This window comes from Pan paniscus, chromosome 12, assembly GCF_029289425.2.
Source record: "Pan paniscus chromosome 12, NHGRI_mPanPan1-v2.0_pri, whole genome shotgun sequence".
Taxonomy (NCBI): domain Eukaryota; kingdom Metazoa; phylum Chordata; class Mammalia; order Primates; family Hominidae; genus Pan; species Pan paniscus.
This window is the reverse complement of record NC_073261.2, coordinates 97,879,354-97,896,543: the sequence shown is the minus strand read 5'-3', so window position 1 is coordinate 97,896,543 and position 17,190 is coordinate 97,879,354. Positions and strand designations below refer to the sequence as shown.

The 17,190-nt window shown below is 47.9% G+C and overlaps 1 protein-coding gene across 1 annotated transcript in view; it reads left to right on the top strand.

The window, feature by feature from the left end:
- The window catches only part of PLB1 (phospholipase B1), a 154,733-nt gene that overhangs the window by 122,095 nt on the left and 15,448 nt on the right, over positions 1 to 17,190 (top strand). Inside the window, exons 45-52 of the mRNA XM_057301323.2 lie at positions 3,415 to 3,480; positions 7,116 to 7,176; positions 7,730 to 7,788; positions 9,648 to 9,715; positions 9,982 to 10,025; positions 10,255 to 10,354; positions 14,440 to 14,491; positions 15,814 to 15,894. Coding sequence (XP_057157306.2) covers positions 3,415 to 3,480; positions 7,116 to 7,176; positions 7,730 to 7,788; positions 9,648 to 9,715; positions 9,982 to 10,025; positions 10,255 to 10,354; positions 14,440 to 14,491; positions 15,814 to 15,894 — 531 coding nt within the window. The remainder of the gene's footprint in view (positions 1 to 3,414; positions 3,481 to 7,115; positions 7,177 to 7,729; positions 7,789 to 9,647; positions 9,716 to 9,981; positions 10,026 to 10,254; positions 10,355 to 14,439; positions 14,492 to 15,813; positions 15,895 to 17,190) is intronic.

Sequence of the window (17,190 nt, the reverse complement as noted above, 5' to 3'; positions counted from 1 at the left end):
CTTGTAAGGTGGTGACTGTACATCTGGTTTGATCCAACCAGCACAACCAGCGAAGAAAATCACCCCTCCTTCCCCATGGAACTACACCTGGTAAAGCAGCCAGGATGTTGATGGCCTTGTCCCACAGCCACTGACTCACGTTGCTGACTCACATCAGGAGGCTGGCTGGGCTCTGCCTCCCCAGGCAGCCCACACCGTCTTTGCATGGCTGGAACTACTAGACCGTTCCTTGTTCTGCCATTCAGTCGGCCCCCCTTTCTACTCACGGGGGCTCCAAATCTAGCCTTCAAGAGCCAGTCAGGCTCAATCAAACCCCTCTTTCACGTCATCTGCTTGGCTCCAGGCCTTTAAACCACTCTGACTCATGCATGCACCAAATGGTCAATGGTCAATAAACCCAGCTAAAAACAAGCCCAATAAAACCCAATAAAACCCATTAGACAGGAACATAGGAGTTGGGGGGAAAAAAAGAAAAGAAGGGGAGGGGGGAGAAAGCCCTGAGGCACCCCGGCTGCCTGTCTGCCACAACCCTGGGCTGTAATTGTTCTTGCCATGGCCTCAGTCTGCAACACATTCTAGTGTCTCCTTGACCTCTAGCCCTTTAGCTCTGCCTCCCTTTCCCCAACCTGTAGATCTTGTGATCAAATAGATTCAATGAAACACATTGTCCAGTTGCACTTGCAGCACTTCCAAAAAGGTCAAGTTTGTCCTTCCCTCAGTGCCTCCCATTCTGGTCACGGTAGGACTGACTCCAGCCCCTGGACCTTAAGCTGAGTCTGGGCTCCTTTGACGTGCAGGGAGAATGCCACTGAGTCTTGTCTCTGAGGACCCTACCTCTCCAAATCTTGCCTCAGTTCCTCAGCAGGTACTACACTGACTGGCCATGCCATTCTCTGATGCTTCATTGCCTCAGCTTCTCAAGTCTGTCTCCCCACCTGAGCCAATTGTGAGTTTCTCTCTCTCCTCCTCTCATCCTGGCACCTAGAAATGCTCTCTAACGCTTGAGCTGCTCAACCAGCACGGGTCACTTATTTATAGCATGCTCCCAGATTGCCCTCTTTGTTGGTGAATGCTCAGGGAATGCTTACTGTTAACCCGAGACAAGCCCAAGTAGCCACATGGACCTGCCACCATAAGCCCTCTCCTGTCTTATGCTGTTGTAGAGGGTCCAGGGCTCACTTCTCCCACTTGGCCCTGAGTACCTCTCCTTGAAAGGATGTCAGGGGCTGGGCGCAGTGGCTCACGTCTGTAACCCCAGCACTTTGGGAGGCTGAGGCGGGCGGATCACCAGGTCAGGAGATTGAGACCATCCTGGCTAACATGGTGAACCCCCCCGTCTCTACTAAAAATACAAAAAAATACAAAAAATAAAAATAGCCATTTGTGGTGGCAGGTGCCTGTAGTCCCAGCTACTCGGGAGGCTGAGGCAGGAAAATGGCATGAACCCAGAAGGCAGAGCTTGCAGTGAGCCGAGATCGCGCCACTGCACTCCAGCCTGGGCAACAGAGCAAGACTCCATCTCAAAAAAGAAAGAAAGAAAGAAAGAAAGGATATCAGTTACCTGTTTCAGACAGGAATGCTGAGACCAAGGAAAGGGGAGACTTGTCGGGTGCCTCAGGGAACCAGTATCTGAGCTGGGGGCTGAGAGCTCTGTGTGGGTGGACTCTGTCCTCCCAGTCGCTGCTGAGTCCCTCTCTTCCTTTCCCGCTGTCTGACCAACGGGGTTTTTGTTGGCCTGACCTCCAGTGTGAGGAACGGAACCAGGCAAGAGGCTTGTCCAGTCAGCTCTGGCCCCAGTTTGGCATTCATCACTTGTTCCCTAACCTGGAACCAGTCCCTTCCTCACTCTGGGGCTCAGCAGCTGCTCATCTATAAAGTGGGGCATTTGGGGGTTGCAAAGTCAGTCATCTACAATGCCAGGCAAGAACATGGTTGCGTACATGTGGTCAGGTATGAGACGAGATCACTTTTCCAACATTCTGGTTTTCCCTTTTTTTTTTTTTTTTTGAAACAGAGTCTTGCTCTGTTACCCAGACTGGAGTGCACTGGCATGATCTCATCTTACTGCAACCCCTGCCTCCCAGGTTCAAACAATTCTCATGCCTCAACCTCTCAAGTAGCTGAGATTACAGATGTGTACCACCACACCTGGATTTTTTTTTTTTTTTTTTTTTTGTATTTTTAGTAGAGACAGGGTTTCACCATGTTGTCCAGGCTGGTCTTGAACTCCTGGCCTCATGTGATGAACCCCCCTTGGCCTCCCAAAGTGCTGGGGTTACAGGTGTGAGCCACTGTGCCCAGACTAATTTTTTTTTTTTTTTATTGAAACAGAGTCTCACTCTGTTGCCCAGGCTGGAGTGCACTGGCACAATTATAGCTCACTGTAACCACAAACTCCTGGGTTCAAGCAATCCTTCTGCCTCAGCCTCTTGAGTAGCTAGGACTACAGGCACATGCCACCATGTTGAGCTAATTTTTTTTTTAATTTGTCGTAGAGATGGGGTCTTGCTATGCTTCCCAAGCTGGTATTAAACTCTTGGCCCCAAGCAATCCTCCTACCCTGGCCTCCCAAAACGCTGGGAATACAGGCATGGGCCACTGTGCCAGCCTGGTTTTTTCTTCTTGTTCCTATTTTATTCTCACATTTTCAGACCATGGGCTTACTACTCCACTGAGCACATTTTGTGAGAGTGTTCACAGCCCTGGGCCCGGTTGCTGTTTCCTGATCTCAGTCTTATCAACTTGATCTTGCTTTGCTGTCATTTATACATTTTCTCATTAGCTTTCTCCCCATTTCTTCTTTGTCTGCTTCCTTCTTCCTTCTTTAACTAACTCCTCACCTGCAACGGGGGGACTTGGATTCTTGACTGGGCTTGTGTGAAAACTGATTGTAAAACAGATAGGTAAGTAGGGAATGAGGAGGGTGTTTTACAAGAAAAAAAAATGACTAAGATACAGGAACCCAACCTAAAGAGGAAAAGACATACAGTTCAAAGGAGGCAGAAAGAAAAACATTACAGATACTCAAATATATTGATAATCATAACACTTTCTGGAAGATTAAAAAAATGCTGAAACATGAATCCCTTGCTAGAGAAATTACAAAGTCAAGAAAATAGATAGGTCTGAGGATTAGGGAGCTGTTCAGTTGCTAGGAGGAACACAAAAGCGCAGACCCCAGACTACAATGGGTATGAAACCCTCTGCACGCCTTTTGTTGTCCATCCCTTGCCAAAGCTGTTATGTAAAACCCTCCGGGGGAATGAATGAAATTATGTTTATACAGTTCTTTCTATATAAGTGCAGAAGAATCATGTTAAATAAATCTACAGGGCAGGATTGTTAGTTTTTCTCCTTCTCAAGCAAACTTCAGTGCTGTCAGATAACTTCTCCATGTGTTTTTTTTTCTCTTAGAATGAGCCCTTCCTGAGAACCCCTCGGAACAGTAACTACACGTACCCCATCAAGCCAGCCATTGAGGTAACCCCTGACTCACATCTGCCTCTCTCAGACACAAACCATTTCCACCTGCCAGGGGCTCGGGTGTGGTACAGGTTTCAGAGTATTCACTGAAGCAGAAATGTACTTCTTACATACTGGGGATTGGAATGTACAGAAAAGGCTCCCGGACCACGAAGCCCCAGGATTGTCCTAACATGTTCTCAAGTTGCTTACCTGACGTCAGCCCCCAAGCAGAGGAAGTGTCTGTGGATCGATTTTCTTTGACCTTGGCAATCCTGGGCTCACAGACGTGGTTACTGCTTAGGCAGCTCAGCCTCTCAAGAGGGAGAGGCAGCTGGTGTGATGTGGCGTTGACTTCTTGGAAGGTGGAGGCTGAATGGGAGGGAACTACAATTCTGGGGATGGGACCCAAAAGGAAGTGGAGGCATGTTCATGTTCATGTTCCTGTGGGCCCCTAGGCCTTGTTTGGTTCAAGTCAATCATTCTAGTGCTGAGGATTCAGAGCCCATGGTTAATTCCGTTGGATTAACCATGTCTGTGAGCCTAGGACGGCCACTGCAAAGACGGCCTGGAGGACCCCGGACTACACCATGACTGGCAGTCAGGCCTGGTCCGGATCAGGTCTGTTGGTCACCAGGATGGGGTTTGACCCGCAGTTTCAGTTTCACACCTATATTATATCCAGTCTTATGTGAGGGGCTAGAAGGCATGCAGAGAAGTATCGAACATGGTCCGGACCAAGGGAAGTGAGAGCCCAATAGAATTTCACAATTATTGAGCACATACTATGTGCCAGACACTATTCCAGGAAGACAGAAATGTTAACCAGACAGATGGATCCCGGCCCTCACATAGCTTACAATCTACTGAGAAAGGTGTCTTATATACATGGCTAGGCATGGTCATTTCAGATAGTGATGACAACTCTGAGGAGCATGATGGGACTGGGGCAAGGGAGGCAAATTCAGGTGCACCATGCAGGCCAGGCCTTCCTGAGGTGAGATTTAAACTGAGACATGCATAATGAGGAGACACTTGCTATACAGGGAGCCAGGAACACAGTCCCAGGCAGAAGGACCATGGACCACACAGGCTCAGAAGTGGGACTGTGTTGGGTGTATTTGGGGAAGAGAAAGAAGGTCAGAGTGGCTGGGGGCATGAGAATGAGGTGGAGAGTGGGGGAAATGAGATCAGGAGTGCCAAGGAGCCAGATCACACAAAGCCTGAATTACTGAGTAAAAACACTGGATTTCAAGTGGAGAAAGATGGGAAGGCACTGGCGGTCTCAGGAGAGAGTGACATGATCTGGTTCATGTCTTTCAAAGATCTCCCTGATTGCTATGTGTAGAATGGGTTGGCCATCAGCAGGAGTGATTGGGGAAAGACATTTTATAAGCCAGCTGAAGAAACTAACTCATATGAAATCATTAAGAACTATTGGATGCTAAGCTCTGGGGTGCAAGCAATACCAGATTGCTGGCTGCGGGTTATGCTGTGTCCAGCCTCTCTGAATTTTCTCAGGCTCACGTTAGCCCAGTGGAGGCTTGTCCTCATTGAACCAGTGACCAAATTCCCTGAGAATTGAAATGTCAGCTGCATCTTGTGAATCAGGCATTTCTTCATTTATTCATTTACCTATTGGATGCCTATGTAGAGTGGGCACTGCACTAAGTGCTGGGTAGACAATGGTGAGCCGAATGGGTCTGGATCTGCCCTCTTGGTTCTTCAGTCTCATGCATCTTTGCTTTTGCTGCTGGAAGAGCTAAAAATCCCAGAGCTAGAAGGGCGTGTGTTTGTTTTAACAGCTTTCTACTCAAAGTAACCACAGAAACAAAATTCTGTCATCTGAGGTAACGTGGATGAGCCTAGAGGACATTACGTTAAGTGAAATAAGTCAGGCACAGAAAGACAAATACTACATGTTCTCACCATATGCGGAAGCTTAAGAAGTTGACTTCACAGAAGTAGAGTATAAATAGTGGTTATTAGAGGCTGGGAAGGGTGGATGGTGGTTGGGGAGTAGAGATAGCAGAAATTGATTAACAGAAAATTACAGCTATATAGGAAGGAGAATTTCTAGTGTTCTATAGCACAGTAGGGTGACTATAGTTAACAGTTTACCATATATTTTCAAATAGCTAGAACAGCAGATTTTGAATGTTCCCAACACAAAGAAATGGTAAATATTTGAAGTGAGGGATAGGCTAATTACCCTGATTTGATCACTGCACATTGTAGAGATGTATCAAAATATCACACTATGCCTCATAAGTATGTACACTTATATGTCAATTAAAAATAATAAAAGCAAAACTAATAAAGTGGCCACAAAGAGGCTTTACCTGGGAGCTTTTTAGAAATGCAGAGTCCTGGGCACCACCCCAAACCTGCTGAATCAGAATCTGCAGCTTAAGATCTTCAGGGGATTTGGATGCACTGATTTTGGGTGTGGTGCATGGTTCTTCCCTTGTGACGGATGAGCACGTTTCAATTCCAACCAGGATCTGTTAATCTACATGGAATATGCTTATCTCTGGTTCACCAACTATCTGAGATACATCTCATGTGCTGATGGCTGAATAACTTTTTACGTTGCATTTTCTGTGAGTATTTGTCATCTGCACACAAGCATGCTCTTGAGTTCATTAAACCTTTAAACAGAAGAAATCCATCAGAGTGATGAATTGAGCAATCCCTTGGGAAAAAACCAAATTCCATTGGATTAAGCAAATAATATTTAAAAGAAGTTCCATTTTTGCTCTCTCATGATAGGAATATTTCAACAAGTCTTGTCTTCATCATCTGACTGAACAGATGAGATGAGTTTTCATAGCATCTGGCAGTCAGACTCCTGGACAGTCAATCTGCTGGTCAAGCCCTACTCCATACTCAGCATGCATATATTTGAGACTTTGGGAAGATACTCAATTTTCCCCCAGATTTCTGGTACTAATCATTTCTATGCCCTCTGCTTCCCATCCCACTCCTTTCCCCAGCACCTGGAAAATATGTTCTGTATTAGAGACAAAGAAAATTGACTAAAAGCATCCAGGGTTGCTTACATTAATTTAAAAACATATAAGGAATAAGGCTGTTAAGTTAAATATGCAAAAAGACATACAGGTATCCAGAAAAGACAGGCAGAAACCAGGAGCTTTACAATTTTAAAATATTTTGTGTTATTATTCTAAAAATATTTTAATTATTGTCTAGGTTCTAGCATTATAATTAGTGTCAGTTAGCTTAATTTTATAAAACACACATACCTGTAATCTCATGTTAGGCATCCAAATGCTGTGTTCCTTTGGGAGACTCACCTGTGTAGGACTTCATGGTTTTCTTCCCTGCTTTGGGGCAGCCACTGGCTCCATTCAAAGCATAGATATATGGGGATAAGAAAGGTTGTGTGTGAGTGCACATGTGGAGACATGCACTATGGGTTGTGCATAGGGGTAGCTAGACACACCCATTTCTCCCCCTTTAATTTCCCTCCTAGCCCACCTATAACTCACAGTTCTTTCCCTCACATGATCCTGTATGGTGACTCATTTCTAGCCTCCATCAAAAATCCCTTAGCTGGTTCTTCTTGGGCTGAAGCTTATCTCCCTGCACAATGAGTGTTGGGCACTGAATCTTTTCTCCTGTTGATTTAGAACTGGGGCAGTGACTTCCTGTGTACAGAGTGGAAGGCTTCCAATAGTGTTCCAACCTCTGGTGAGTGAAAACATCATCATCTCCTTCAATTAAGGGCCTTGCCGAATATCAGGTTGTGGGGAGACCCTGCAAACATACCCTGGAGCTTTAAGCAGGACTTGCTAATTCCCCTGCAGTGCAGACCTAGATCCTGCGGCCTGCCGCCACAGCTGGGCTTCCATGTGGAGGTGCACAGAGCTCTCCATTGAATGCTTCTTCTTGTCTCCTTATAGTCCCAGTGGCAGTCCCTTAGGCCTCCCTGCCCAGTGAGGCAGGTAGAGTCAGGGATTGGGATCTACCTGCCTGTGCTACATGACCCTGCAGCTGGAACTTTCCTGGACCACCCCATTGTCAATCAGGCTCTTCTGAGGGTGGATGATAGCCATGAAACCCATTCCCTGCAGTGCCTTGGTTGGTCTGAATGAATGGGAGGGGCAAAACTGCTAAAGCCTTAAGCTGAAAATAAGTACAATGGGGAGCAGTGGGACAGAGTTATAGACTTCTGGTAAAATGTGTACTTTAAGAGGTAGATACCCCCAGCCCCCACAACCACGTCTCTGCTTGTCTCCCCTAGTCCACCAGCTCCGACCAGCAGACATCAAAGTGGTGGCCGCCCTGGGTGACTCTCTGACTGTGAGTAGTGAGCCATGAACCAGGATGGGCAGCTCAGAGTCCAGCCAGGCCCTGCGCAGAATCTGTGCTTCCCCAGCATTGGCTCCGCTTTCAGTGCTGAGCCCGTGTTACTGAGGGCCTACCCATGTCAGGCACTGAAACACAGCCAGGAGATGTAGAATGCCCTGTCTCGCCACCTTCCCAGTTCTGCTCAAAGCCCTCTCGTCCATGAGGCCTCGCCTCAATTCCCCAGGGAGAAGCAATCCCCGCCTTCCCCACTGTTCACAGGCGTTTTGTTGGTGTGTGATGGCACTCATTCCAGTTTGCCTGCCTTCATCTGGGGACTCATCTCCATCTACCCAGACTCAGAGTGGCGGGTCTTACACACACACTGCCCCATGCTCCCTACTCCATTTAAGGACATGTGCTTTGGGGCAGAGGGAGCCCAGTTCCTCACACAGCACAGTCTTGCTAAGTGAATTGTGTTCGCCAATTACTTAGCCATTGTTGTGTACACCAACACTCTATTAGCAATTCTAAGGGAAATGAGGTATGAAACACAGTCATAGCCCCCCAGCAACCTGTCTGGCTAGAAAAACAAGAAATGTACACAGAAAGAAATGCATAGTCACATAGATGACATATAGGACTTGGATGTTTTATTTTTATTTCTTAACTTCTAAGTTCAGGGGTACATGTGCAGGTTTGTTACACAGGTAAACTTGTGGCATGGGGTTTGTTGCACAGATTATTTAATCACCCAGGTATTAAGCCTGGTACCTATGAGTTATGTTTCCTGATCCTCTCCCTCCTCACACCCTCCACTGTCTGATAGGCCCCCGTGTGCGTTGTTCCCCTCCACTTAGGACTTTTAAAATAGGGTACTTATTTTGGTAGAAACAAACACCAGCCCCACATGTGTGTGAATGTGTTTCCATTTTGGCATGAACATGGAAAAAGATGTGGAAAGGCACATATGAGTCTGTTCACCACTAATGAGCTCTGGTGGTATTTGCACGTGGGTGAGGAGGGAGTGTGGAATCTGTGGCAAGGGGCAGGATTCTTAAGGTAGGGGTAGATTATTCGTTTGTTTAAATATTTGTATCATTTCACATCTGTTACTTTTGTAAATTTCAAGGGTTTTTTTTTTTTTTTTTAAGACAGGGCATTTAGAGAAAGCTGTATAGAGGAGATAGGAACTGATGAGGGTCTTAGAGAACGAATTTGGAAATGTAAGCTGCTGGAAAGGAGGGAGTTCAGCATTCCATGAGGGTATGGGAGTGGGTGGTAATGGGGTAGACCAGCTCAAGGCCCTCAGGCTTCCAAAATAATGGCAGGTAATTAGCTTAGCCCTGAAGATTTGTGTGGACTGGGAAGGAGGGAGCAAACAAGGGTAAGGAAAGTAGAAACCAGATTATGGTGACCTCAGAAGATTGGTGGTGGGATTTGGCTTTAATCTTGAAGGTAAGGGAGACTCATTGAAGGGTCAGGGCTGGGGTTGGGGAACATGAAGAAAGAGGCATGTGCAGGAGTAACAGAAACTGGAGTCAGTTCACTCAGGCAGGAGGCCAGCGTATTGCCCGTGGCAAGGAGGTGAGGGTCTCAATTAGGCACACGGCAAAGGGAACAAAAAGAAAGGGGCGGGTGCTAGGGAGGGTGGAAAGGAGGAACCAACAGGACTTGGTTACTGGCTGTAGGTAAAGAACTGAGGAGAAGAATGTATCAAGACCACTCCAAGTTTAATGTGGCCTGGAGAAAAGCCGGTACTATTTTTAGAAAAGGCAAATCCAGGTCCTAGCTGCGACCCCAGGGCCAGAGGAGGCTCTTCCAGTGCCCTCAGCCTATACCCCAGCCCTGAACTTTCTTTTTGCTTTTTACAGACAGCAGTGGGAGCTCGACCAAACAACTCCAGTGACCTACCCACATCTTGGAGGGGACTCTCTTGGAGGTGAGGATGTTCTTGATGCATGCTCTATTGATGATGCTCTCTCAGAGAGGTGTGAGTAGTGTGTTTCCCATCACCCCTCCAGGGATGCAGTTGGGTCCCCAGGTCCCAGCGCTGAGACAGGAGACTCGATGCTTGCATTACCCCTGAGGGTGATGGGAGAGACGCCCCAGAGGCCCAGAACCCAGTTCCGGTTCGGCTTGTGCATATGTTGACACAGGGAGCAGCATGTTGGTGTGATTTTAACAAATATGCTTTCTCCTCCCCAGCATTGGAGGGGATGGGAACTTGGAGACTCACACCACACTGCCCAGTAAGTAGCAGGCCAGAGAGGCACCATCACTGTGGCCGTCCTCCCTGGGGCCAGGGCCTTCCTGCTGGAGGAGGGGAAGAGGAGGTTATCTGCAAGAAGGGAAGTCAGCCAGCCCTGAAAAGCCCCAGAACTCCTGTGTCCCACCCATGTCCCCACCCTGCATGCTCATCTCAGTTACTGTGAGGGTCCTGCAGGCTCTCACCTGTGCTCTTCTCCTCCTCCTCTAAAGACATTCTGAAGAAGTTCAACCCTTACCTCCTTGGCTTCTCTACCAGCACTTGGGAGGGGACAGCAGGACTAAATGTGGCAGCGGAAGGGGCCAGAGCTAGGTGAGTAGATGCCGTACAGGAGGGCGAGTGGAAGGCAAGACTGAGACATCAGGGTGGGAAACCAGAGGAGAGGAGGGTGGTGTCCAGAAGCCTGGTCCCAGGGGCAATAGCAGCTGTGCAGGACTTTCTATGTGAATTATCTCCTGAGATCCTCACACCCTTGGACAGGGGCACTGAGGCTTATAAGCTTTCCAGAACCACCAAGATTATCCAGCAAGTTATCAGAGGAGGCAGGATCAGACCATGCCTGAATCAGGAGCCTTTGCTCTGACCACTGTGCTATTACCGCCTCTCCAGGGCAGCAGGAGGCGCACATCTGCCCTGGACCCGGGCGCTGTCCCTGCTGGCTCCAGCTCCACCTCCTGCCCAGCAGGTCAAACGTGCAGGGTGGCTCTCAGCACCTCGAGAACTGAGTGCATGACCCGGGGGATAGCTGCCCTTTCTCTCTCCCCACCTCACTTCAGTCTTTGGCTCTGAAAAAGCTATATTCTGACACTAGGGAGTTAGATGTCAGGGCCCCCAAAACAGCATGGTGGCTGTTTGTTTTCACTGGGATTTCTGTTGTTGACAACAACTCAGATAATTAAAGCTGAAATGCCTGACCAGGCTCATTGATTTTCTGCATGGAGCGTGCTGGGTGTATGCTTTGTAGAAGGATCACTATGCTCCGATCACCAGGGAAACGACACTGGCTTGACTCACTCTGTTTACAGGGAATGTTCCTTTCAGAAGTGGTAACGGGGGCCCCATGCTCTGTTTGAGTCTCTAAGCCACAGGAAGCGATGTCAGTTCCTCAACGTCATGAGCAGGAAGAAATTATTTTTCTGCAAAAACTGGGCTTCATGAGGTCATTATAGCAACATCTAATTACTGTTATTATGATTGCTATCATCATTGTTATTATCATCATCATTTTGTTGTTCTTGTACAGTACAGGCTTCATTTTCCAGGAGTTGATTTCTCACTCTGTTGACAATCAAGCCCCTTCTTCCTTTCTCACTTCACTTCTCTTATTGCCTTTTCTATTTTACCGCTGCTCAGCTCCTCTGCCAGATGAAGTCAGTGGCCAGGGAAGTAGTTGAGAACATGTGGCTCCTTGTGGGTATCTCTGATGTCCAATGTTAGGGGAAAGGAATCCATTGACTTAAGAAAGGGAGGTTGGATAATTGCTCTATAACTTTCCTTTATCTCTATTCTGTTGTTTATTAGCATAGATACAGATGAGTTCACCTAAAGAGAAACATACAAACCATAGCAGAACACCTAATATCATAGGGTGTGGGATCAGATCATTCGTGTCTACATTCCAGCTCCAAGGCTTGCTAGCTGTGTGACCTTGGGCAAGTTGCCTAGCATCTCTGAGTCTTAGTTTCTTCAGCAATAAAGAGGGATAATAATAGTACTTATCAGGGTTGTCATAAGGATTAAATGAGATAAATAATCCGTGAAAAGAATGTAGTACCACACATAATACCCACCAAAAAAGCAGTACAGTACAAATGTACCAAAAGTTTGCCATTTAATAATGGATCTCCAGTTTCAAAGTTTTTTTCATCTAACTTTCCTTCCATCAACCAATAAGAATTCATTCAACACCTGCAAAAGACTGAACCCTAAGGTGGTTACTAAAAGATACAAAGGGCCAGGCATGGTGACTCACACCTGTAATCCCAGCACATTGAGGGCCGAGGTAGGTGGATCACCTGAGGTCAGGAGTTCAAGACCAGCTCGGCCAACATGGTGAAACCCCATCTCTACTAAAATCAAAAATTAGCTGGGTGTGATGGTACACGCCTGTAATCCCAGCTACTCGGGAGGCTGAGGCAGGAGAATCACTTGAACCCAGGAAGTGGAGGCTGCAGTGAGCCAAGATCGTGCCATTGCACTCCAGCCCGGATAACAAGAATGAATCTCCATCTCCAAAAATAATAATTAAAAATAAAGATACAAAGGAATCAAAAGATGAACTCCCTGGCCACGAAGAGCTTGCACTCTAGGTAAGGAGGCTAAACAAATGGGAAATAACTTTCTGAAAAAGACAATGCTGGGTATGGCAACAATGCAGTGCTTCGTCATGGAGTGCAATTAAGAGAACAGAAGAGCACACAGTATGAACTGCACTGTCTAAAGACAGATGCAGACCCAGAAGGGACCCCTGAAATCATCCAGTCCAACCTCTTCCTTTAAAAGATGGAAAAAGTCAATCCTAGCAAGATTCAGCAACTTGTACAAGCTCACACAGCAAGTTGGTAGCAGAGCTGAAAGTAGAACCACTGGTCCCTGGGGTAAAAAAGGAAATGCAAGATGTGTGGATCAGCGAGCCCAGAGAGGAGGCTCAAGGGAAAGTAGGACTTGGTCTGGGCCTGAAGGATGGGAAGAAGATGGCTAGGAAGAGGGGAAGAAGCGGCATTTGTAACTTCCCCTCCTACCCACGAGGGCTTATTGCCCCTGGATTCTTTTAGTCACACCTTGAACCTGTTAAAAGGTTAAAGGCACTTCTGTGGTCACCTTTGACCAGAAAAGTCTTTCTTTATAGCTTTCTGGTATACTCATCAATAGCAATAATGTATGGGATACAATCCTAGATCTGTAAATTCTCCTTAATGAGAAACAAGGGTAGGGATGGTACCATGTGTGTCTGGCCACATACCTAGCTTACCGTGGCCACCCAAAGATTTTCAGTGGCCAGCTCGCACTGGTTGCTGCTTTTATGGCTTCTTCCATGGACGCTTTCATTGGCTATATCCCCTTTGCTGACCTAACTTCTCACAGACATTTCTTTAAACACAGCTTTATTGAGGTATAAATGACATGCAATAAACGTCACATGTTAAAAGGATATAATTTGGCTGGGTGCGGTGGCTCACGCCTCTAATCCCAGCACTTTGGGAGGCCAAGGTAGGCAGATTGCCCAGGAGTTGGAGACCAGTCTGAGCAACTTGGTGAAACCCTGTCTCTACCAAAAATACAAAAAATTAGCCGGGCATGGTGGCATGTACCTGTAGTCTCAGCTACTCGGAAGGCTGAGATGGGAGGATCACTTGAGCTCAGAGGGGTTGAGGCTGCAGTGAGCCGTGATCACACCACTACACTCCAGCCTGGGCAACAGAGCAAGACCCTGCCTCAAAAAGGATACAATTTAACATTGTACCTGTGAAATCATCACCACAATCAAGATGAAAAATGTGTCCATCACCCACAGGAGTTTTCTCAGTCCCCTTGGTAATCTCTCCCTCCTGCTCCTTCCTGTCCCTACCTCACACCCCAGGCAACCACTAACCTTCTTTCCATCACAATAGATTAGTTTGCATTTTTAAAAATTTTATATAAATGGGATCAAAGAGTATATACTTTTTATCTGACTTATTTAGCAAAATGATTTTGCGATGCATCCATGTTATTCGGTATACCAATAGTTCATCCCTTTTTATGGCTGAGTAGTGTTCCGTTGGCATTCATATCGCTCATCCGGAACACCAAATGGTATTGTTTTATTTATGGCAGACATCAGGGGATGAAGGGAGAACTAGTCCTGTCCATCCTGGTTTATTGGAGAGGGAGAAAAAAAAAAGTGAGGAGATGGGGAATGGTGCGGAAATCTAAGTAACCACAGAAAAGAAAAACAAAAGGATTAAAGGAGCAGAGAGCAGGGCTTAGAAGTAAAGGTTAAAGGAGTCATTAAGCCTGGAAAGGAGAAAACTGAGGGATAATTGAGAGCTGTGACTTTTCTCAAATATACAAAAGGTTATTTTTAAAACAGGCAACTGAAGAAGAAATGAACAGGCTTGGCTTACAAAGAAAGAGCTTGAGGAAATATAAGGGAAAGTCCCTGAGGGGAGGCTTGACGGGATCCCAACCCGAGTGGCCGATGAGACTATTGGGTGGCAGGGGCTAGATCAATGTGGCTCCAGGGTCCAGGGCAGCCCTGTGATTGTTACTAAGCTGAGATTTCTTGAGAATGGAATGAGCTTTGTACTGGTAACATCATTCTTCTTGAAACACCTCTCTTCCTAGGCCAAAATCCCATGTCTTGAGTCCTCGCTCCTGAGCCAGCACTAACGCCCCTCTCTCTACCCCCCACCTAGGGACATGCCAGCCCAGGCCTGGGACCTGGTAGAGCGAATGAAAAACAGCCCCGTGAGTACAGGCCCCCAGGCCACCCCTGAAAGGTGCCCATCTCCTGCTGGCTGGGGAGGGGACAGCTCCATAAGGGTCCCTCTCACCACAGCACTTCCTGCTTTGGGCTAGCCAAAAGATCCCCGGAGAAGCAGTCCTTACCAAGGAGGCGCCTGCCCTGGCCGCACTCCTAGACGCAGGCTGTGGCACCCCTCACCCCAGGGCCGGCTGCGGGAGGGCAAGGTGGAACAGGGAGTTGGCTGAGGTGGTGGCCTTGGCCTCTGACAGCTTCCTGCTTTAACCAAGAGGTGGCTTCCCAGAGCCCTATTATGTAAATGGAAGGTTCTAAAAATAGGCTTCTCATTCCAATCCAGTTCTGCCTCCTTCCCCTCACCCTGCCCCTCTGAAACTTCTCACTAGCACTTTTTTTTTTTTTTTACCGTTCAGTGTTTATGCCTAGGAATTCAGCTCCCGGTGGGATTCCTATTATGGAGGTGGCCACGTGGAAAGCCAACTGCTTAGAGGGCCTCCCAGCCCCAGCCCCGCTTCTCAGTCCACGCCGGGCTCTTCCTCCAGTCTCCTTCCCCCGACCCTAAGAACTCATCCCAGGGGCAGCTTAGGGCCTTTGCTTCTAGCTGCATCATTTGCCTACAGCTCCCTGGAAGGCCTTCATTTGGGGGGACGTGGTAATCCCCTCGGCATTTAATGGGCCAAGGATATGTGGGACACATCCACATTCTACTTCTCCAGGGACACAACTTTCTTAAGATTTCAAGGGGAAAATAGCCCTCCCTTGTGTAAGCAGAACCCCGCCCCCCGCCAGCCCCCACCGCCAAAAAAAAAAATCCTCTCTGTGGAGCACCTTATCCCAGCACCAATTGAGGGCTGGGAAGCCCCACTTTGTTGCTTTTCTTTTTTTTTTTTTTTTTTAGACGGAGTCTCGCTCTGTCACCCAGGCTGGAGTGCAGTGGTGCGATCTCAGCTCACTGCAGCATCCGCCTCCCGGGTTCAAGTGATTCTCCTGCCTCAGCCTCCCAAGTAGCTGGGATTACAGGCACCTGCCACCAGGCCGGGCCAGTTTTTGTATTTTTAGTGGAGACGGGGTTTCATCATGTTGGCCAGGCTGGTCTCGAACTCCTGACCTCAGGTGATCCACCTGCCTCAGCCTCCCAAAGTGCTGGGATTACAGGTGTGAGCCACCGTGCCTGGCCCAATTTGCTGCTTTTCTCTGTTACAGTATAAATAAGACAAAAGGCACTTGGAGGGCGGGCGGGCTGGCCCAGTAGCAACATTTGTATGTGCCTCCCACCAAGGCCTAAACTCAGGATCTTCTGTCCCCTCAGGACATCAACCTGGAGAAAGACTGGAAGCTGGTCACACTCTTCATTGGGGTCAACGACTTGTGTCATTACTGTGAGAATCCGGTAGGCCCCCAACCAACCCCATGGGGACCTGAGAAGGAAGGTGCTGACCTCTGGCAACATCCATCCCTGGCCCTGCCCCGAGCTCCTCGCTCATGGGAACCACATTTGCCTGCTGCCCCAGGCCCTCCCTGGTTTACACATGCCAGGCAAGGCCCAGCCTTTTCTACTGCCTGGAAGAGCAGGTGCATTGCTTCCCCAATTCCAGAAGTAAGGTCAAGGTGGACCCACTGTAGGCACTGCTGAGGTGAGGCCTCTCTTATCCACACAAATATGACCTCTGGTACCAGATAGGGGACTAGCCATCCTCACCCCATCCCTGCCCTGTTTCATTTTGAGGAAGGGCAAAACAATGTTCTAGATGGGGTTGGATGGGTCATCACGAGTTAACCAAACCTCAGTGGTGGCCCTGGGAGCCCAAACCTGTTCCTGATGTTTCCATGGGGAAATATGTCCAGACTCACAAACTTCTGGAAGTTGTACTTCCAAAAGTTTTTATTTTGGAATACATCTTGTTCTAAGTTGGGGACATTCTGTATTTTATTTGGCCGGGAAAAGGCAGCTGCCCAGCCTCAGAGGTTGTGGTCGAATGTTTGACAGTCACAGATGGCGGTGTGGGGGAAAAGGCATTTATCACTCCTTGTGGCTCACAGAGGCCAACTACCAGAGGCTTGATGAGAAGTATCCTCCCACACACAGGAGTTGGTTTTCCAAACCTCTTCCCCTCAGTTCTCTCCCTGACCACCCACACTCTAGAGGCAGAAGTGACCCTACCTCATGGGGATTTAAGTATTGCTGTGTCCTGGACTCCGGGGATACCTGGACACCAGAGCTGCGTGGACACTGTGGACGCTGGCGTAGGGAAATGCCCTCTACTAGTCCCAGGATGTGTGTTCTTCATGGGAACAGTCAGGTTTATACTTCTGAGAGCGTAGTTTAGTTGAAAGGGCTGGGCTGCCCCCACTAGGATTAACTCAGACTGTTTTAAAAAGAAGGAAAGGGGGAAAGGCAGAAACTCTGGGAGACACGAGGTCCCCTCTCCTCTATTTTAACTCTTCGGCGTGGATTGTCTATCTTGTTCCTTTCCCCTTCTTCCCAACTCCCAGTACCCCTTCTGGTAGCTGTGGGCAGAAACTCAGCGAACAGCACTTGTTCTATGCCCATCAGTGTGCTGGAATTGAGTGCACGGTATCTCACCTGGCCTCAGCTCTTTGTCTCCAGAAAAAATAATGGGCTGCCTGAGCTCTCCCCTCCTGCCTGAGTGGTGCTGCTTTGTAGATGCCTCAACTCCCACTTCCT